At 43.7% G+C, this 23,094-nt stretch overlaps 1 protein-coding gene across 10 annotated transcripts in view; it reads right to left on the reverse strand.

Annotated features, from left to right (window-relative positions):
• Window positions 1-22,874, reverse strand: part of plekha6 (pleckstrin homology domain containing, family A member 6) — an 80,254-nt gene extending 57,380 nt beyond the window's left edge. For 3 of the 10 annotated variants that reach the window (XM_055508776.1, XM_055508779.1, XM_055508778.1), the window contains exon 1: window positions 9,136-9,388. In XM_055508776.1, the coding sequence (XP_055364751.1) occupies window positions 9,136-9,167 (32 nt within the window). In that variant the 5' untranslated portion in view covers window positions 9,168-9,388. Of the gene's footprint in view, window positions 1-9,135; window positions 9,405-22,554 lie in introns of those variants that run through there. The other 7 variants (XR_008694668.1, XM_055508780.1, XM_029151826.3 and 4 more) reach the window with 6 other exon arrangements.
• Window positions 22,875-23,094: the final 220 nt, after the last annotated feature.

The following is a 23,094-nucleotide window of genomic DNA, read 5'->3' on the forward strand; positions in this document are numbered from 1 at the left end:
AGGACTCCAAAGTGTGACTTTTAATATTGAAACTAAATGTTTAATATTTAATATAAAGTCATGGAACAGTCAAAAACTGAATATTTATGTGTGAAACATACATTAACGGGGTGGAGGAGTTTGTGTGCCTGAATGACCCCAGGAGCTATGTTGTCGGGGGCTAAATGCCCCTGGTAGGGTCTCCCAAGGCAAACAGGTCCTGGGCTTGGCTGAACTGGAGGAAGTGTCCGGAGAGAGGGAAGTTTGGAGTTTGCTTAGACTGTTGCCCCCGCGACCCGCCCCCAGAAAAAGCGGTTGAAAATGGATGGATACTGAAATCATTATTTGTTCTCATTGAACCATTTCCCATGTCTGGAGTTTGTTTTATCAAAGTTATTGCCGTCTCTGTTCTTACACATTTTAGTGTTCAAAACTAGATATTACAATGTAAATACAAAATGTATATAACCAAATATTCAGGATTAGATTTAATGCAATTATTCTCTCTTCACAATACAGACTTAAAACAATAAAAAAGAAAGTTACACACTACACTGTTTGTAGTGCAGTACTTATTAGTTTTATGCTTGACTGTAAGGGCCATATTTCAGCATAACATGGAACTACTAAAATCCTAAACTATACAGTAAAAGTACACAGATCTTGGTGGGGTGATAGTACATCCCTAGTAGAACAAGGGGAAAGTGGTCTGAGCCTGGAACTATGCACCAAAGTCAAGTTATTAATCATCAAAGTTGACTGTATTACAGTATGACAGTACTTTCAAGTACTGCTAAATCCTAAACTATACAGTAAAAATACATGAATCTTTGTGGGGTGATAGTACACATCTAGCAGAAATAGGAGAAAGTGGTCTGGGCCTGGAACTATGCACCAAAGTCTAGTTATTAACGATTAAAGTAAACTATACGGCCCGTACAGTTACAGTATGACTTGGTAGTTTTGAATACTAATAAATCCTAAACTATACAGTAAAAATACACGAATCTTTGTGGGGTGATAGTACATCACTAGTAGAACAAGGGGAAAGTGGTCTGGGCCTGGAACTATGCACCAACGTCAACTTATTAATCATCGAATTTGACTGTATTACAATTTGACATAGTACTTTCAAGTACTGCTAAATCCTAAACTATACAGTAAAAATACATGAATCTTTGTGGGGTGATAGTACATCACTAGTAGAACAAGGGGAAAGTGGTCTGAGCCTGGAACTATGCACCAAAGTCAAGTTATTAATCATCAAAGTTGACCGTATTACAGTATGACATAGTACTTTCTATTACTGCTAAATCCTTAACTATACAGTAAAAATACATGAATATTTGGGTGGTGATAGTACATCACTAGTAGAACAAGGAGAAAGTGGTCTGGGCCTGGAACTATGCACCAAAGTCAAGTTATTTATGATTAAAGTTGACTATACGGCCTGTACAGTTACAGAATAAATTGGTAGTTTTGAATACTAATAAATCCTAAACTATACAGTAAAAATACACAGATTTTTGTGTGGTGATAGTACACCTCTAGTAGATCAAGGGGAAAGTGGTCTGAGCCTGGAACTATGCACCAAAGTGAAGTTATTAATTATAAAAGTTTTACAGTATGACATGGTATTTTTAAATACTAATAAATGCTTAATTTTACAGTAAAAGTACACAGATCTTTATTAGGCGACAGTTTTTCTATATATGCAATATTTTGTTTCGTAGTTTTCCATATTTTAAACAGACCGACGTCTCGCTATGAAAAGAGGAAGTCTTGCGTGTTTTGTGCTCTGCTGTAAAGTGCGTAATACGGGCGCAAGACGTTTTCGAAGCGCGGCTGGCTGAACGACGGATGAACGAACGACGGCTCACTTGACCGCAGTCTGCCTGCAAGGCAGAGCAGGGTTCCTACTCATGTTCCCATGAGTCTATGAGTGGCATCCACTGCTACAATGTTCCACCGCTATGTGCTTGGATTTACAACATGAAAGGACGAGTGTCATTGTTGCCGTCTCACCGAAGGAAGCAATAAAAACATCAACAATACAATAAGACAGTTTTGCTGCTTTGCTTATTTACAAAAAAACCTAAATAAAGTTCACACATTATTGCACTGTAACTTTACCAAAAATTACAGAGAAGACGACAGTACACCGCTCACCCATCTAGTTTTAACAAATGTGCAATTAAAAATATAATATAAACCAAAAACGCTTTCAAGCGTTTCGGTTTTATATTCCGTTTATTTCGTTATTTCCCCTTTCACCTGTACCACATAATAAGTCATTGCAGAGCTACAGCCATGTTTCACCAGCCGCTTTCGGCAGTGAGTCATACACGGACGTTGTTCTGCCCGCTTTCATGTAGACACGGAACTCTTCAAAGTTTTTTCAAACGTAGATTTTGTAAATTTCGTTATTCATATGCAACATGTAAATGCATATGCTAAAAATTACAGAAAATATGACAGTACACCCATCAAGTTTTAACAAATGTGCAATAAAAAATATACGCTTGAAAGCGTTTCCGTTTTATATTCCATTTATTTCGTTATTACTCCTTTCACCTCATAATAAGTCATTGAAGTCACAAAGTTAACCAGCTGTTTATTTCGTTATTCCCTCTTTCATGTCCGTCTGGTGAATGAAAGTGGGCGTGGCCTTCCACGTCCCAGAGCAGGGACACTGGGGGATGGTGAAACACACATCAACACGCAGGACAAAGTTTCTCTGCTGCTACAGCCTCGCTGCGTTGGGTTGTTAGTGTCCCTTTCACCTGTACCATATGAAATGTGTTCCTACGAAGTTGATCAGCCGTTTTTATTGCCCAGGTTTGAACAGGGCAAACATTATTTTTATTTACAAAAATAAAAATAAATTTTCCCCTTCCCCCAGCTGGACTGCCAGAGTCAACCAGCCCAATTGAGTTCCTACGAAGTTGATCAGCCGTTTTTATTGCAGTTTGACGGGATTTGTCATATGGGTTGTTCGTTTGTTCACTTGTTACGTGACAGCGGAGAAGCTCAGGTCCACTCGGACCTTGGCTGCTGCAGCTCTGCCTGGAAGGTTCTGTGTGGACTGCTTGGGTCGCAACACCTACCCTCCTGTGTGGGCTTCCTGGCTACTGTGTTTCTTCCATCCACTCGTTTGGCTAGGTGTATTGGCCAAGCTCCTCCCATCACCCTGGCTTTCACTGGTGGCATTGTTTATTCACCAACGTCTGCCTCACCCTTTGGGTGAAGATGTGGCTAAGATTTGAGAACAAGGCTCTGTTGGAATGCTACTACTCAAGTAACCCTAGTCAGAGGGGTTACATGCAAAGAGTGTGCGGGGAATGGGAACGGAGAAACCCACATTCAAGACTGACGGCGAAGAAACTAGTAGCTTAGTGTTCCAACATCCACAAACGGCAACTGATATCACAACTTGAGATTGACAAGATACAACACAAATGCTACGGCAAGGGGGAGCCAGGACGCCAGGTCAGAGGGGAGGTTTCACCATCTCCCCAACCGGAAATTGGGTACGAAGCCCCAATGAGCACAGACACGCTGAGCGAGGCAGCGACTGACCTAAAAGATAAGATCATGGCAAGATTAAAGAGGCAACCCCGAACCCCACTACAACGGCTAAGTGAAGTACCATCAGAAAGTCTCATGGAAGATGTGAATGCAGCATTGAGAGCGATCCCTACCACAACAATCACAGAAACCAATGAGCTGATATACGCTTCAGCATCAATGATCCCAGAGGTGCTTGTCTATAAGAGCAACCATGGGCGCCATGAGAAACAATACCCACCATAGAAACGAAGGTTGGAGGCAAAAATCAAGGCAGCTCGGAGGGAAGTGAGCCAAATAACAGGGGCCTTCATTGCAAACTCGATGAGGTTGTGGAGAACCACCCTTGAAGCCAATGGGAAGCCACTTGCCCAAGTAGCCATCAAATTTGGCATATACAAAGGAGATGCACTGTCCCCACTGCTGTTCTGCATAGGTCTGAACCCTTTCAACCAAAAAATAAACAAGACTGGCTATGGATACCGACTCTGGAACGGGGCCACCATAAGTCACCTCCTCTACATGGATGACATCAAGCTGTACGCCATGAAGAGCAAGACATCGACTCACTGATCCACACCACCAGGATCTACAGCAGGTAATCAACACAGAAGGGGTCTCACTCCCAGAAGGAACAATAGCAGTAATTGAGGACAACTACAAGTACCTTGGAATACCACAGGCGAACGGCAACCTTGAACAGGCAACAAGGAATGCGGCAACAGCCAAATACCTCCAACAAGTAAGGCAAGTCCTAAGAAGCCAGCTCAATGGCAAGAACAAATCCCGGGCAATAACTAGCTACGCCCTGCCAGTGATCAGATACCCTGCGTGAATAATAAGGTGGCCAAAGGAAGAGATACAGACCACAGATGTTAAGACACGAAAGCTCCTCACCATGCATGGAGGGTTCCACCCCAAATCCAGCACCCTGAGACTGTACGCTAGCCGCAAGGAAGGAGGCCGAGGACTAGTGAGCGTGAGAGCCATTATCCAGGATGAAACAGCCAAGATCCATAAGTACATCAAGGATAAGGCACTGACAGATGACGTGCTGAGTGAATGTCTCAGGCAGTGGAGAACAGAGGATGAGATGCTGGAAGAGGGACCATCATGGGAGGACAAGCCCTTACACGGGATGTACCACCGGAACATAACTGAAGTGGCTGATCTCAACAAATCCTACCGATGGCTTGAAAGGGCTGGGCTGAAGGACAGCACAGAGGCACTCATCCTGGCTGCACAGGAGCAGGCCCTGAGCACCAGAGCCATAGAGGCCCAGATCTACCACACCAGACAAGACCCAAGGTGTAGACTGTGCAAAGCGGCCCCTGAAACGGTCTAGCACATAACTGCAGGGTGTAAGATGCTGGCAGGGAAAGCATACATGGAACGCCATAACCAAGTGGCTGGCATAGTATACAGGAACATCTGCGCGGAGTATGGACTGGAAACCCCAAGGTCAAAGTGGGAAACACCTCCCAAGGTGGTAGAGAACGAGCGAGCCAAGATCCTGTGGGACTTCCAGATACAGACAGACAGAATGGTAATGGCGAACCAACCAGACATTGTGGTGGGGGACAAAGAACAGAGGAAAGCCGTAGTGGTGGATGTGGCAATACCAAGCGATGGCAACATCAGAAAAAAGGAACATGAGAAACTAGAGAAATACCAAGGGCTCAGAGAAGAACTGGAGAAGGCTTGGAAGGTGAAGGCCACAGTGGTGCCTGTGGTGATCGGAGCACTGGGGGCAGTGACCCCCAAACTGGAGGAGTGGCTACAACAGATCCCTGGAAAAACATCCGACATCTCAGTCCAGAAAAGTGCAGTACTGGAACAGCAAGGTTACTGCGCAGAACCCTCAAGCTCCCTGGCCTCTGGTAGAGGACCCGAGCTTGGAAAGTGGATGAGACCACCCGCGGAGGGTGAGAATAGAGTGTGTGTGTATGTATGTGTTTGTATGGGTGTGTGCCATATCTTAACATTATTATTAATATTAACTTCACAGGTAAACCACAGTTCAGCAGTTGTTTTTTTGTTTATTATGAATGTGTCAGCCTAGGCATATCCCTACTTATTTATTTTGTGCTTATTGTTTGTTTAATTGATTTGTCTAGTTTCAGGAACGGGTTGCAACCCCCCTCCCGCACACACACGCACAAACTCAACCTGTCCACGAGACCACGTCATACTATATATTTCTTATATACTTCTACCGCCGGGGGTAATACTGTAGTAATGACTGTTATTTATCGTTTGTCCGGCCTATCTCATTTCATTCCTCTCCCCAATTTGCCTTCAGCTAAGCAGACAGGCAGTTCTGAGCACGATTTTAGGCTGTATGGCATCCCAAGAGACACCACACCACCTGTAGTCAGCAACTGATTTGAGTCGAATACACCCATAGTACCTTGCCCTGTGTCTCCACAGGGTTCTTCTCGTGGCACCTATGGATACCAGCCACCCCTCTTTCCTGCCTTGGAAAAAAATTCAAATCCCCTTGGTGCCTGCCCTGCTCAAATGATGCAGGCGCTAGCCTAGCCACTTTTGTAGCTCAGCTTGTTGTTTTGACCATGACTGACCCATGCCTCTTTCAACCTCCTCCTGTCTTCTCCCTGCTTGTACCTCTGCCTGGGCTCATCCTGTCCACCGAACCCTGGCTGTCTGACCTGCTGTAAATAATTCATGTTACTGAGATTACCAAGAGAATGAGATATACTGCATTCAATTATTTACTTGTCTTGGCTAAACACTGCCTATAAATGTAACTCTGATAAAGGTGGTTCGGATTCTGAACTCCCAGAGAAAGCAAAATGCAAATAAAACCATTAATGTCATTGACTTTAGGAGGACATGTAGACATTCTTATCTATTTAAATGTTACATGTTACTGTATAATGTAGAGCTATGTAAATATTAAGGGTAATTTAGATGGAGACTTCTGCAGGGAGAGTAAATTTCTTATTGGTGTCATACTTTAATTTTTGGTAGCATACAGACAGAATTGTGTGGTCAGATGAGGCCATTAAATTGGGTCCCTAGGTGGCACTAGATTAGGTCCATTTGAGGTTTGAAGGGCTTTATCATGAACTAAATATGAATGACTATAGACATATTTAATATCAAATTAAACAGCAGAGTTGTGGCTATATAAATGTCGTTCATATGCAACAAACACAGCCCCGGTAATAACCAGAAATATTGAGTTTAAGTGAATGTGTTGCAGGCCTCTGCAGACTGATGTAGGATAGTTTGTTGTCGTTTGTCTGGATACACATATCCCCACAAAAGCTGATGTAAGATTTCACAGTGTCAGTGAGCTCATGAATGTCTCTTGCTGCAGCTTCAAAAGTCTTCCAGTCAGTCCAGGCAAAACAGCTCTGCACCTACAGTTTGGACTCCTCTGTCCACCAGGTTTAGAGGTTTGATTTTTGCCTGTAAGTTGGGATGTGGTGAAGCAGACAGTGATTAGAGAGTTCTAGTGCTGCAAAGGGGACAGAGCGGTAGGCGTCCTTTAACACAGTATAGCAGTGGTCCAGTATGTTCATATGCCTGGTGAGACACTTCACATGCTGCCTGTATCTGGGAAGTTTGTGGCTCAGGTTCGCTTTGTTAAAATCACCCATGATGATGAGCAGGGAGTCTGGATGTTTCCTTCCTATGTGCATTATGTGGTCAGCCCGGTTTTGTACAGCTGTTGTTACACAGGCCTGAGGTGGAATGTATCTGTGACACTGACCGAAAGGAGCAGCTGGAAGTCTGGAAGGTGTAGAGCATCGTCAGGGAGGTTCTCACTGAGCCAGGTTTCACTGAAGCACAGGACAGCGGATCTGTTAAATTCCTCGTTCTTGGTGTTGAGGAGCAGAAGCTCACCCATCTTATTTACTAGGGAGCGCATTTTAGCCAGGTGTATTGATGGGAGCTCCGCTGTCTCAGCCTAACGAGCGCACCAGCGCGCTTCCCTTGTCTGTGCTTCTCGTGGATCTGACAGAGCCTCTGAAAAGAATCTCTGTGAAACTTTCTTAGTCAGTAAAAACCCTAGGAAAGGTTCCATGAGATGTCTGTTATAGGCTCAAGAGTGCCTTTATGGAGTAGGTAATCTGTGAGGCATAAAATAAAACAAAAACAATAAAAATATTTAAAAGTGGACGTCATGAAGAGGGGGAAGTTAAGGCTGCCATCTGCGGGGCCGTCTTGATCACGAGTCACTCAACATGTTTTTGGTCAACCCCCAATACTATTGCCACCTATTCTATTAAAACAACAACAACGAAAAGAAGAACTTTTGATAAAGCTTATAGTTAGAGATAGTTCAGTTCACTGGCAATGAGTGATAGTCACAGTCATACACTCTTAGTTTACCATCCATCTATCTATCCATCTTCCATACCACAGGACAATGCAATTCCATACTACGGGCAATAGAGGTCCATTGTCAATTAACTTTCCATTACTGTTTTAAGTGTAACTAATTGTCTATTTTTTTTATCCTAGAGTTATACTTTTCAATTCTGTCCTCATCTACAGGTCATCACACTCAGAGCTGTGTGTTTCCAGTGGGCAGTTGCTGGCCCAAATACCATGCCCAATCCCGTCTATCCCATCATCCGAACCGGTTGATGCACATGGCTATCCATATTGAGCCTGGTTTATAAAGAGGCTATTTTTCTGCTCCACTGTTGCTGTCAAAATGTTATTTAAATTCCAACTAAATCACTATGTAGTACATACATTAATATATTAAGGACATTATTTTATGATAACTATTTAGTGTAACTGTTTAGTGGATGAAAATAAAATGTTGCACAAGTGGAGAACACTATATTCTTGTTTTCCTCTTATGAACCTAATTAGTAAAATGAATAAATAATACATGGTATGTTTATACCATGCCATCTATTATGATCAGGTGCGAAATGTAGGTCAATGTTACCTGATAGAAGATGAAATTTAACACAAATAACCTCTGTTTTACTTACTTTCATTAAAATTAATACACTGGCTTGTGTTTTCTGTGGAAATACTTTTTTCTCACTGATAGCTCCAACAACAACAGTTAGTTCTGATATTTTTTATTTGGGATTTGGTATTCCTGCACTAAACATCATTTGGCTAGTTTACCATCTGGGGTTGAAAGTTCTCAACAATGCCATTGACTACACATCAGATTCCTTTATTGTTGATAAAATTGATAATTACATAATGTTCTCACTGACTAGTCGACATCTGATGTTCACTGAAGGCACAAATAAGAAAACCCCACAGGAAGGACAGTGAGACAGTAAGATCAGCTAGTTAAAATTCCTGCTTCTAATATAGCACTGCACCACTTGAAGCACAACAACCAGACCTAAACCACCATGCTGTCACATGGTTCAGGAACGCACTAAACACAACATTGCCTACATTCTCTATACATCACATGCATCACGTAAAAAGCAGGGCTTATGGTTCCTATGTTTCCTACTGGCACTGCATTGCAGTAATTTTTGACCTCCAAATTCCAGGCCATACATTCCTGTTTCATCTTTCCTTCCTACTCCTGTTCATCATCTCTGTTTAATCCCAGTCCTTTTTCCTTCTACCTACCTGACTCGTCTGTCCACACGGAACTTCAACATCCTCCCCTGGATTAGTCATATACCAACAGCTCAGAAGCCAGAATCACCAAAGGATAGAATAAGGAACGATGAACAGGGAGGTAGAAAACAACAGGACATATGAGCACTGCTACCCTCTTTTTCCTTCTATAGACTGCATGCTTCTCTCTCTGATTGTCCTTACCTGTCTTAACCCTATCCCTGTTTATCTCCCTCCCATCTCTCTCTCTCTCTCTCTCTCTCTCTTGCACACGCTTGCATATAAGCATACACACCCAACCCAACCCAGCCTAACCCACCCATGGCACGCAGGCACACACAACCTCTTAGCTGAGAATTGCAACCCTCAGCTTTTTCAGTCCCTTTAGTCTGGATGATATATGTTCTTTCTCAATCTTTATCTCATTAGCCGACCACCTCTCTCTCTTTCCCTCTCTCTCTCTCTTTTGGAGTGTATGTTAGAAGTGAGTGTGAGCATCATGAAGTGTATTTTTTTTAACTGTTCTAGCTCCCTCTAAATTTCAGTTAGTAACTATAACTTAAATTTAACGGTTTTCTTGGCTCGACTGCGGTTAATGGCAACTTCCCCAGACGCACATTGAAACATAATAAGTTAATGGACAAATAATGGACATAGCAACGGGAATCTTCAACTTTCTCTGGATCCTCCTCTAAATCTCTGGATATTCTGCATACTTTTAATTTCATATAGTACAAACTATCCTCATCACCGGCGCAGTTCAAGCAGGCACAACATGTGGGGATAACATATGTAGGGACAAACATAAAGCTGCAATAACGAGTCATTGTATATCTGTTGTCCTTGTGCCATGACATTTTATTCTGTTAAACCAGACATGGGCAAACTACGGCCCGTGGGCCACACCAGGCCCGTTGGGTTTATTAATCTGTCTTAAAATAGGTATGGGTGAACCTTGTTCAATTTACATTTCCCCTGTAATGCACACGTTTCCACAAAAGATGGCGCACCTCAGCTACATTAACCTTGTTCACGCTTATTATTCTCCTAGGAGTCCTTCTGCAAACATCAAAAGATAAGAAAAGTGGATAGCTAGCACTGAGTGCTTAATACTCAGTGGACAACAAAATATTTTTTCACTGAAGTCCAATCAAAGGCTGTATGCCTAATATGTCATGAAACTGTTGTGGTTTTTAATTAGTACAATATCAGCCGCCGTCAATTTACAGACTCAGCAAGACTATTTTCACCGGCAAACAGCGATTCAAGAGTCAAGTACCAAAGCAAATTTTTTGCTAGCATACAAATTAGCAAAAGCTAGCAAACCTTTCTCAGAAGGCAAGTTTTTAAAAGAATATACAGTATGGTAGCGACGGCACTTGTCTTGTGTCTGGAGAGCCAAGGCAAGTTTGAAAAACTCAGTGTGTCATGCAGAACTGTGACTCACAGTGTGGAACTGGTTATTGAAGATATAGCCAGCCAATTAAACAGAAGATCTGAGTCCTTCAAGTTATATTCATTAGCACTGGATGAAAGAAACATCTTAAAAGTCACTGCTCAGATCCTAATTTTCATCTGAGGGATTAACAATAGTTTTCAGATAATGGAAGAATTTTTGAGCATGGCGTCCCAGAAGGGAAAAACTCGGGAAAAGGATTTCTATAACACGGTGTCTGCTGCTATCGAGAGACATAACCTACCTTGGAGTAAACCTGACAATGTCACAACGGATGGATCGCTAAATTTAACTGGCAAAAACCTTGGGCTGCTGAAAAAAATCCAGGATAAAGTGAAAGAGGAGGATGTTATTTTCCTTCACTGCATAATCCACCAGGAATCGCTTAGCAAGTCTATATTGCATCTTAATCATGTTGTGAATCCAGTCGTAAAACTTGTCAACTTTATACGAGCACATGGACTTCAGCATAGTCAGTTCATCAGATTCCTAGGGGAAACTGATGCCAATCACCAGGAGTTGCTGTACCACTCTCAGGTTCGCTGGTTAAGTTTGGGCAAAGCGCTTCAACGTGTGTGGGACCTGAAAGATGAGAATGGCGTATTTTTGGAGTTGGTGGGGAAATCTGACAAATTTCCTGAGCTAAGCAACTGAGTTTGTGATTTTGCGTTTGCTGTAGACATTTTCATACTTGATTGAGCTGAATGTGAAACTACAGGGAAAAGATCCGTTTGTGCACGACATGTACAAACATGTTACAGCCTTCAAATCACTGAATGAACTGCTCAGAGAATTTAGCCATCGCTTCTTTGACTTCAAAAACATTGAGAAGTCACTTCAGCTGGTTTACTGTCCCCTGTCACAAATCTCTGAAAGCGTGCCACGAGAAGTGCAGTTGGAACTGATCGATCTTCAGTTCAATTTTCAATTTGTTGGAAGATGTGATTGCAGCATTGAGAGCGATCTCTACCACAACAATTACTGTAACCAATAAGCTGATATACGCTTCAGCATCAGTGATCCTGGAGGTGCTTGGCTATAAGAGCAACCATGGGAGCCATGAGAAACAATACCCACCATGGAAATGAAGGTTGGAAGCAAAAATCAAGGCAGCTCGGAGGGAAGCGAGCCAAATGACCCAGAGAGGTGCAATGAAAAGACTGATGCCCAAGAGGTACAGCCAGATGACCATACCTTGTCTCAAAACTGACAAGCAAAGGCTACAAGCCTTGGCCAGCCGCCTAAAGAGATACACCAGAGACAACGAAGCCAGACGAATAAACCGGCTGTTCGCAACACAACCTGCGAAAGTGTACTCTCAATGGCAGGGTAATAACAGCGGAGCAGACCCACCAAGGCTGGAAACTGAACAGTACTGGAAAGGTATATATGGGAAAGGGAGGCGTCACACAACAGTGATGCACAGTGGCTGGTGGATCTGAGGGAAGACCACAGCAACCTCCCTGAACAGAATCCAGTGACTATCACAGTGGCAGACATCCAACAAAGAGTCTCAGGTATGAAAAACTGGACAGCACCTGGCCCTGACATGATCCACACCTACTGGCTAAAGAAGCTCACTGCAATCCATGAGCGCCTGGCAGCACAAATGAACCAGCTGCTAAGGGACGGGACCCACCCTGAATGGCTAACCGAAGGGCGAACAATCCTGATAATGAAGGATCCCTCAAAGGGTACAGTCCCATCCAACTACCGGCCAATAATCGACCTCTCCAGAACATGGAAGCTAATGTCAGGCATCATCGCAGCTAAGATAAGTGGGCACATGGGTCAATACATGAGCGAAGCACAGAACGGCATTGGTAAGGATACCAGAGGAGCCAAACACCAACTCCTTGTGACAGAACAGGACACACCTGAACAGACACGCCAACCTGTGAACAACCTGGATTGACTACAAGAAAGCCTATGACTCAATGCCACACACATGGATCACTGAATGCTTGGAGCTGTACAACATCAATAGAACTCTAAGGGCCTTCATTGCAAACTCGATGAGGTTGTGGAGAACCACCCTTGAAGCCAATGGGAAGCCACTTGCCCAAGTATCCATCAAATGTGGCATATACCAAGGAGATGCACTGTCCCCACTGCTGTTCTGCATAGGTCTGAACCCCCTCAGCCAAATAATAAACAAGACTGGCTATGGATACAGACTCCGGAACGGGGCCACCATAAGTCACCTCCTCTACATGGATGACATCAAGCTGTACGCCATGAAGAGCAAGACATCGACTCACTGATCCACACCACCAGGATCTACAGCAGGTAATCAACACAGAAGGGGTCTCACTCCCAGAAGGAACAATAGCAGACATTGAGGACAACTACAAGTACCTTGGAATACCACAGGCGAACGGCAACCTTGAACAGGCAACAAGGAATGCGGCAACAGCCAAATACCTCCAACAAGTAAGGCAAGTCCTAAGAAGCCAGCTCAATGGCAAGAACAAATCCCGGGCAATAACTAGCTACGCCCTGCCAGTGATCAGATACCCTGCGGGAATAATAAGGTGGCCAAAGGGAAGAGATACAGACCACAGATGTTAAGACACGAAAGCTCCTCACCATGCATGGAGGGTTCCACCCCAAATCCCGCACCCTGAGACTGTACGCTGGTCGCAAGGAAGGAGGCCGTGGACTAGTGAGCGTGAGAGCCACTATCCAGGATGAAACATCCAAGATCCATAAGTACATCAAGGATAAGGCCCTGACAGATGACGTGCTGAGTGAATGTCTCAGGCAGTGGAGAACAATATTATTTTTCATTAAACGTCCTGCTAATTTTTACAGCTATCTAGTGTTTCTCTGCTAGCGTAGCAGCTAGCTTAGTTTCCTGCTACGGCTTCCCCCTCTCCCTCTCCCTTTACCTCTGTTGTTAGAAACGTAGTTTTGGGAACGTGCTCGCAGTTCACCACCAACCGCTTCACATTTTTTCCACTCCGCGACACACCCGTTGAGAAACCCACTCTGATCACTTCAGCAGGATGAATATGATTGTTTGAGTCTACCCCAATGAGTCATATCAAATATCATGTCTAAACATAGTTCTAACTAATTTGAGAGCTTCACTCTGAGCCTTTCTCACCCTGACTCTAAAACCCAGAAGCCATTTTTGTTTTGTATTGTTTACTGCTCCATATTCAGAGTTTTTAACTGAATTCTCTGAATTCTTACCTGACTCGTCGGTCTGACTTTATCTGTAAAATGTATTGTATGTTTCACTGGTAAAAACAACAGAAATAAATGTTTGTGTCTGGGCATTTCTGTGATAGAACAGATGGCCCCGGCAGTTGTTTTTCTCGAATGTAAAGTGAGCCAGTCACCCTGTTTTACAACATGCTTGATATGGCAGCACTAAATGCTCACCGGGAAGCAGGAGAGACAGGCAGACTTCCTGATGAAGCTTGCAAGAGAGTTGACAAACTCTCTCTGTGCGAAGACGGCATGTTTTGGCATCAGCCTTCTACACCTAGCCCTGGAAAAAGAGCCACATCTCAGGTGAAACATCGCTGCAAGGACAATCGTGCGGTTAAGCTATGTGGTGACTGCTACAAGTACACGTGGCAAATGTAGAAAGGATTTGCCATGGCAAAGCCAGAATAGTGACTGACTGCTAAAATAAAACTCACCTTTTATTGTTATTTACAAATATATACTGTAAAATGTTTATTTTGCATTTTTATCAACAAATCTTCCAAAGGGAAAAGACTCGTGTGTGGATCTCTCCCTCAGATAGCAAAGTGAAACACACGTGAAACACAGGTTTTGATGAACTGCATGCCCCCCTCTCCTGTGGTGCACCAGTGGTTGCCCTGTTCACGTAACAAAAGCAGCTGTTCACAGCTATTTTAGCCTGCTAGCTAAAGCCTTCCTGTCCATTGATTGCCCTGTAGGCACTTACTGTAGATGGTGGAATTGGGTAGAATGGTAAACAAACAGCTCTGTAGGAATTCTAGTGTTGGTATGTTTGGATCTTTGGGACCTGAATTGGGCAGTCCAACACCAACACTTCTCTATTCCTACAGCCAAAGATATGCACAGCGGAAAAATCTGTATTCCCCATTCTGGATGAGAAGGCAGATTAAATTAGATAAACCATCATCAAAACTATGCACCTTCTGCCATTTGGCATCAACTCAGCCAGTGAAGTGTTTCAACAAAAGATGACAGTTTTCTGTGGCAGTGGCAGCCACACTACAGCACAGCACTACATATGCTTAAGTCTGCACTAACTCAAGACCTGGTTCTGAGGTTTTACAAGCACAAGGAAGATGGTCTGGAGTTTGTCTGCTGCCAGAGAATCATCCAGTGTGCTATGCTTTAAGAACAGACAGAAAAAAGGGATGCACAGATTGAGTAGGTCAATAGACAAAGATACAAGCAAGGCACAGGCAGAGACGGAGTACAGGAGAAGCAGGCTGGCAAAAAGACGTTCAGGTAAGGGGACGGTACAGACAGGGGTTAGGCATTAACAGCAAGACTCGGTAACAGGTTCAGAAACAAGACTGGACTAGAGTTAAGGCTGGAAAGTGGTGAAAACACACAACAATCTGTTAGAGGAATGGGGTGAATAGTAGAGACTAAATACACTGACTAATTACCTATTAGCTGCAGCTGGCGAATAATGTGGACGGAAGTAAGGCTTAAACTAAACATGGTGGAGCAGAAACCGCATGAGTCCAAAATAAGACAGAAAATGACACTAGTGAACACTACAGAACCCTGGGTATGACAGAATCCCCCTCCCCAGGGCAAATACCCAAGCACCCAAAAACAACACAAAACACAAGCAGAGCGGGCAGAGGGAGAACAGGAGGAGGGCCGAAGTCAAGGTACAGCAACACAAAGGCAACTACAAGAGATCAAAGTGTCAGTCCATATCAAACTCCAGATGGCCCAGGGAGGTCCGAGTAAGAACAGTGGAAGTCCTTAATGAGGCTAGAGTCCAAGATGTCTTTGAACGAAACCCAAGAGCATTCCTCCGGACTGTACCCCTCCCGGGCTACTAGGTACTGACCACCCCAACCCCTCCGTCTGCAGTCGAGTAGCTCCTTCACCATGTATGCCGGGGCCCCATCAACGGCACATGAAGAAAGAGGGAGAGGCGTAGGTGGGACCAAGGGCCTTGTGCAGAATGGCTTGAGGTGACTTATATGAATTTGTAGGGTGGACACATACAGTATTGACCTAGGTAAGGAGAGCCTGACAGACATGGGGTTAATTATCTTGGCAACGGTAAATGGCCCAATAAATTTCTGTTGCCAACTTACATGACGCCACCTTCAGGTGAAGGTTCTGGGTGGACAACCAGACTTGGTCCCCCAACTCATAGACGGGTCCAGGAGAGCTCCTACAGTCTGCTGCCTCCTTGTACTTGGATTGTGTCTGAAGCATAATACTGTATGTTGGGCTCTGAGCCAGGTGCGGTGACACCGCTGGAGCAGGGTGTGAGCTGAGAGCACGTGTATCTCCTTCTCTACGAAGAGAAACAGAGGAGGCTGGAACCCGTAGGCACACAATGGAACGGAGTGAGACCATTGGAGGCGCAGGGCAGGGTGTTATGGGCGAATTCCACCCATAGCAGCTTCTGTGACCAGGTGGAGGGACTCTCTCAGGCGAGGAGATACAAGCCAGTCTCCAGCTGCTGATTGGTTCACTTCGTCTGACCATGGCTGATGGGGAACAGGAAGAGGACGTAGGAACCCGCCAGGGACTGTGTGTCTGACACAGTTGTGATGGTTTGTGAGTGGCACAGGTGGGACACGCTGCAACGTACACCTGAATGTCCTTCTTGGCACTGGGCCACCAGAACCTTCTCCCCACCACGTACAGTACGCTGTGCAGTCGGTGCCGGGATGGCCACTGAAAATGGATTACATCTCCACTTGTAATCAGATGGCTAGGCAGGCCGACCGGCACTGCCGGGGAGAGCCCGACTGTGTCCTTAACCCGTGTTTCATTGGGCCAAGTGACAGTCGTTTGGAAGGATAGGCTCTGGATCTTTGGGCCCATGAATACGAGAGAGGGTGTCTGGCTTGCAGTTTTTAGATCCAAAAAGTTAAAAATCCAAACGACCTAAGAAGGACCAGCGAGCTTGACAGTAGTTGAGTCTCTTGGCTGATCGGAGATATTTGAGGTTCCTTTAGTCTGTGTAAACAAGAAATGGCTGCTCGGCTCCCTCCAGCCAGTGTCTCTATTCCTCCAATGCTACTTTAACAGCCAACAGCTCCCATTATTGTTTCTCTCAGCTTCAGACAACTTAAGAAACATGAAGGCACAGGGGTGGAGTTTGCCATCAGCCGGTCCCACTGGGAGATCACCACTCCGACGTACGAGTCAGAGCCATCCACTTCCACCATAAACGTACGTGATGGATCCGGCAGGCGGAGGATGGGCGCTGAAGTGAAGCTCTGTTTAAGGAGGCAGAAGGCAGCGTTGGCATCTGCTGACCACTAGAAACTGGTCCTGGAAAAGGTGAGAGCATAGAGAAGGAAAGCGAGAGTACTGAATCTATGGATGAACCTCCGGTAGAAGTTGGTGAACTCCAAGGAATCGGTGCCCATCTTGACGAAACTGTGGGAAAGGCCAGTTATCCATCAGCTGAGTCTTTGCCAGATCTATGAATATTTGTCCCTGAGAGATCACAAAACCCAGAAATGAAACATTGGAAAGGTGAAACTCACACTTCACGGCCTTGACGAAGAGCCTGTGCTTGAGCAGCCGCTTAAGTACCTGCCGCACATGTAGTCGGTGTTCCTCTTCTGAGCGTGACAAGATGAGGATGTCATCTAGATATACGAAAACAAAATCATTAATCATACAACCAAGGACATTTCGACCAGGGCCTGGAACACAGCAGGAGCATTGGTTATCCTGATGGCATTACCAGGTATTCGAAATTCCTGAAGTCAATGAATACAGCCTGCTGTACGGAGTTAGCACCAGTCCGAAGTGTTACAGTGGGTAGAGAACGGGCGAAGGCGTTGCTACAGACGGTTTGGCTCACCACCAACATCCGATTAAGTACCCCTTTCCTTTTACTGGACAGCCCACAGCAAAGTGGTCAGGCTGGCTGCAGTACATGCACAATCCAAGCTCATGTCGGCGCCTCCTCTCCGCATCAGACAGGTGAGCCCAGCCCAGCTGCATAGGCTCCTTGGGAGCAAGCTGTGCTCCAGAAGAGCTGGTTGGCGAAGACGGGGCCCCGACATTCCGGGTCTCGCGACATGGCGTGACTACTTACGAAGCTCCTTGCTCGTTGTCCTCCCAACTCTGCACTCCGGTCTTATTCTCGCAGTATTGATCATTATTTCCAAGCCGGCGGTCAATCTGAATAGCAATTAAGGCCTTCAGGTCACTTGGTAACTCTCGGGCAAAGGCAATATTTGATGCGGCAAGAAAGACCCTGAATAAACACATCCTGAGGGCTGTGACGTCCCACCCTGCCTCTGCCACCAATGTGTAGAACTCGATGGCATTTTACAAAATGAATTTAACATTGTGTAATAAACGCTCAACAATCACCTGAATCCCCTGAGAAATGCTAAGGGGCTCCCAAGCAAGCGTCCGGGGGCTGGAGAGTAGACGAAGGCTGGCTCTCCTCGGTTGCACCGGACACGCGGTGCCAAGCCAACTGGGTAACCTCCGCCATCATGACCTCCTGCTGGGCGGAGCAATGAGCCAAATCCTGGAGTGCCGCTTTGGTCTTTTCCTCATGAGGGTGGAACGCTGCTATGACGTCCGGAGAGCGGCATGCAGGTACTCAATGGTGGCTGGGTCCATTTCTGGCCAGATCATACTGTCAGAAAGTGACCGCTACCAAGCGACTGTCACGCTCTTAACAATGGCAACAATGGCAGGGAAGATGCAGGACATAGGTTATGTCAATTTGGTGTGTATTTGCTAGGTTTTTCACATGGTTTGAATTGCTTGTTGCATTTTGTGATTATAATTTGTCCGCTGAAGCAAACCATGTTGTCTTAGTGTTTGAGAAGTGCAACCATTTTTACAACGCCCACAGTGGGGTGGTAAATGAACGAAATCAACAAATGTCTCAAAATGATTTATTCACTTTACTGTTTAAAGAGTTAAAGATCCATGTCAGTTAAAAGAACCTCAAACTTCTCATCTCTGACTAAACTGGACAATTCTTATGGGGGAGTACCCAAACAATCCACACCACAGCACATACATAAAGCAATACAACACCTTCAGTTCCGACAAAAACAACCTCATGAGCAACGTGCAATGGCTTTTCAATACTGAACTCTGGAGACACTGTGCACACGCTAGGAGCTAGGAACTACACTGTGCAGACACCGACAGGGAGGACGCTCAGAAGAAACAGAAAACATCTGAGGAGAATCCACCCAAGCTTGTTCATCCAGAGGAGCCAGCAATTTGAAGAGAGAACATAAAAACATGCACAAACGGTGCAAACACATTTTCTAAAACAACAGCTCTAGCACTGTTAGACGATCAGTTAGAGGTGCCGGTTCTTGGGTGTGACACAGCGAGAAGTTTCGCAGCCAGTGCACATCCAGCTGCTGACACACTAGGGTTCCAGAGGGAGCTGCAGACCAGTCAAGTATATGCCAGTCAACCCCGAGCCAAGCCATGCGAGCTGGGAAGCAATCATCCGCATGTCAGCAAGGTATATCAAGTTCACATACAATGGTTGATCAGGCAAATATTAATTTACTTACTTTTAATTTACTTAAAATTTATTATTATTTTACTTACTTAATTTAATTAATTACTTAATGTAATTAAATTCATCGATTGGACACACGCCCAAAGCACTATCACAGGATGAAGATACATGTGGCAGCAGGAAACATTTTAAGTTCAACAATGTACAATGTGTCTGTGACTCGCAAAGCAGCTAACCAACATTGTGGCAAGGTGTCTGGTTCAATGCATGAGTCATTCATTTTTACTAACAGCATGGTTGGAGGCAGAATAGTTGATACAGAATGGGTGGCTTCTGTAAATAACTTAACGTCCCAATTCTTGTTAAGCATAAAACCTGTTACCCCCAAATATCAATACTAATTGATGTTTAATGTAGGGACTTCTGGACATTTGCTGAACACACAATGTTGGGGGTAAGTTCATCTCCTTCTTTACTACCGCTGGTTTTGGTAGTGGACTGCCCACCTTTATGTTAGAACACTTTTTTTTATTTCCACGGCTGTGCAGACCCTGTAGCATTGACAACTGCACACACTGTGCCACTCAGTGTACTGTGCAGAGGCAGACCATATTTAAATTAGTTAACGTACTGTATTTATATGTAGAAGTGTCAAGGGAGGAATCTCCTCATTTATTTGTGCTCAATTCCATGTTAATTGGGATGTACAAAGGTAACAACATAGATTCATGCTTAGTAGAGGTTGCTAGATCCAGATTTGTTTCTACTTACGCAGTTTTCTGAATTTTAGTGTATGCCAAGTTCAGTAGGAAAGTCTGAACTGAAAGCCTTAGAAGTGTTTTTTAGATGGTGGCAAAGCACACCATCTTCCTTACATTTCCACTTAAAAGTTTAAGGCATTGTGATGTCTGCCCATAGTATATAGAACAATATGGCAATTGCTACCAACAGCCATATTTCCCCCTCTTTTTTTATTTGTCCCATTCCATGACTCAGACTCACCTTCTGTCTAATGAGTCTGTTCATCAACCTGTGCCCCTACACTTCTCTGCCTTTTCCCCTCCTCCACATGTCCTTTGTCCATCATGGGGGCTGCTGCATTATTAAGGCTGTTGCCATGGTTGCAAAGGGTGTGTGTGTGTGTGTGTGTGTGGTGTGTGTGTGTGTGTGTGTGTGTGTGTGTGTGTGTGTGTGCGCGCGTGTGTGTGTGTGCGTGCGTGCATGTGTGTCTGTGTGAAAGAGAGAGAGAGAGAGAGAGAGAGAGAGACAGCAGATATCTGGTACTTAACCTTTTAATCCTTATCACATGCCACACATTAGCAGGTTACTTTATAAAGCAAAATATATATCAAAATCCACCTCATGCGCTTTTAATCTAAGTTAATAATTACACTGCCATATGTGTAAGCAAATAACAATAATTATTAGTATTGTTGTTGTTGTTGTTGCTATTATTATTAGTATTATTTTTATGCTTAAATTAAGTTGACACTACTGGAAAATAATAATGAACATACAAATCCTACATACAGTATGTCTGCATTGTCACACACTATTCATTTAAATGACTGAAGCAACGCTTCTCATCCTGTTTTGCCTCTGATCAATCTTGATGGGAGGATTGGAGTGGAATTGGCTGAGATTAGCTGAATGTGGCATTCAAGATAGCACTGGACAAAATTAGACAAAAAACATGCCCAAGCACAATCTCTGTTTCTGTCTGTGAGTTCATGTACCTAAACCCAGTTTCCAGTCACTTTAAGATAAATTACAACATTATAGTTTTCTATTGCACAAGCACTTAGCAGTTACAAGCAATGGTACAGCCAAAGGTATACATTTGAGCCAAAAATGAATAAATATGTAAAGTGGTTAGGAAGGATAAGTTATAGTATTTGGTCCAAAAATCTCAGATACATTTAGGTTTTATAATGAGGAAATCTGGTGACATCTTTGACTAAGATATCTCTTTATTAAATAACTTAATAAACCTCAAGTTAATTAAAAAAGCTGCAGTCAGGTTTCTAACTGATATTAGCAACAGAGGTCATCTGTTGATCTTCTGTTACATTGATCTTCATTGATTCATACCTTTAAAATCTGGGACAGAATTTAAAATTCCTACTCCAAAAAATTAAGAGAAAACTGAACTAGTCACTAGAGCTGTTTCTTAATACAGACTTTGATACCACCCGCTTCGGATGTTATCACCCATAACAAATGGGCTGATCAGAACTTATCAGCCCATTCGTACGGGCCAGTAGGTGCCTGCTCTGCCTACTCGCTCTTTGATAGAATAGTAATAGCTTATTAATTTAAATGGCAAAATAACTAGAAAATAAAAAGTCACTTGATTTATTTTGTTTTGTTGATTTTCAACTCTCTATAAACTTGTCTCAACAATGGAGACACCCTGCTACTCATACAGTTTATGTGGAGAAAAAGGCTAACGTAGTTGCACTATTTACCACTATTTAGCACCACCAAAACAAACTGCAGTCATAGGGCTTCAAGTACGTTTAGTAATCAAAGGCAATGAGGCCAGTTGTTACATTTCTTTCTAACAAGAATATTTAGGGCCTTAATCAGCAGCGAACCACATGCTGACAATATGTGATGCCTGTGTGAAAATCAGTCCACAGCCTGCGGTTGCCGTGGTGATCAGCCAGTGACTCTCATACTATTCCAACCACTCAGATTGTATTTGCCAAGATCTTATGTTTCTATTTGTAATTCAATTTTATTTGATTTATAATAGATAATAATAATTATGATGACAATGATAATGTATGTCTGCTTATATATGTGTTAATATTGTGTGTTCAGTTGCTCAATGTATTGTGTCTGGTGAAGCAAAAACACAGTAAAGCACAAAATAAAAAATGCAAACACAGCCATGACGCTTTTCTGGAACATGGAAATACTGAGATGTAATACAACATTTGCCAAATAAAAAAAAACATTTAAACTTTGAATAAAACATTGATAACTAATACAAAACTGAAATGAGACTGGATGACAAGTGGCTTAAATAAAGCAGCAGATAGAGCTGTACACAAATGAATTTATTTCTGGCATGCACACACACACACACACACACACACACACACACACACACACACACACACACACTGAAAGAGCAAATCTGTATTTAAATAAAGCATGCTATAAAATCCTCAGTGAAAAACCCAGTTGTATTTTAGTGGTTTTCAGTACTAACAATAATAAGAGAGGGCCATACTGTGGTTACATAAGACAATAACAGCAATAACAACAAATCAAGGATGTCACTTACCAGACACATACAAATGCTGTAACGTCCCCGTTGCTCTCTGTTACAGAAGCATACTATGTATTTTAGTGAATGTGTGTAACAAGACTGTAGCACATTACCCAGGCAGAGCCATAGTAAGAAACACCACCAGCTAACAAAAGATCCTCCAGGAATAAGCAGTGAGCTAACGGCTCGTCACAGAGCAAGATGGAGCAACCTCTTCTCAGATAGAGATGGATTCAGTGAAGCTACTAAGCATGCCCAGCAGAAAATCCCTGGGTATTATAACATCACATGACCGCCCATCCACCGACAGCCACACACAGAGGAGGAGAAATAAGCATGGACAGAAAGACAGGGAGAAGACAAAAGTCAATGGGTGGAGAGAGCCACGTCACCATGCTTCTCAATTCCCTCTTTTCATTACGATCACAGAGAGTGGGCATCAGCCAATAAGATATGTCTGCTGGTTTACACCCCTCCCTAAACGCAAAATCCAATACCAGCACAATCAAACATGGAGGGGGAGAGACAAAAGACAATCTCAGGGAGAGAAGCAAG

Source organism: Betta splendens, chromosome 5, assembly GCF_900634795.4.
Source record: "Betta splendens chromosome 5, fBetSpl5.4, whole genome shotgun sequence".
Taxonomy (NCBI): domain Eukaryota; kingdom Metazoa; phylum Chordata; class Actinopteri; order Anabantiformes; family Osphronemidae; genus Betta; species Betta splendens.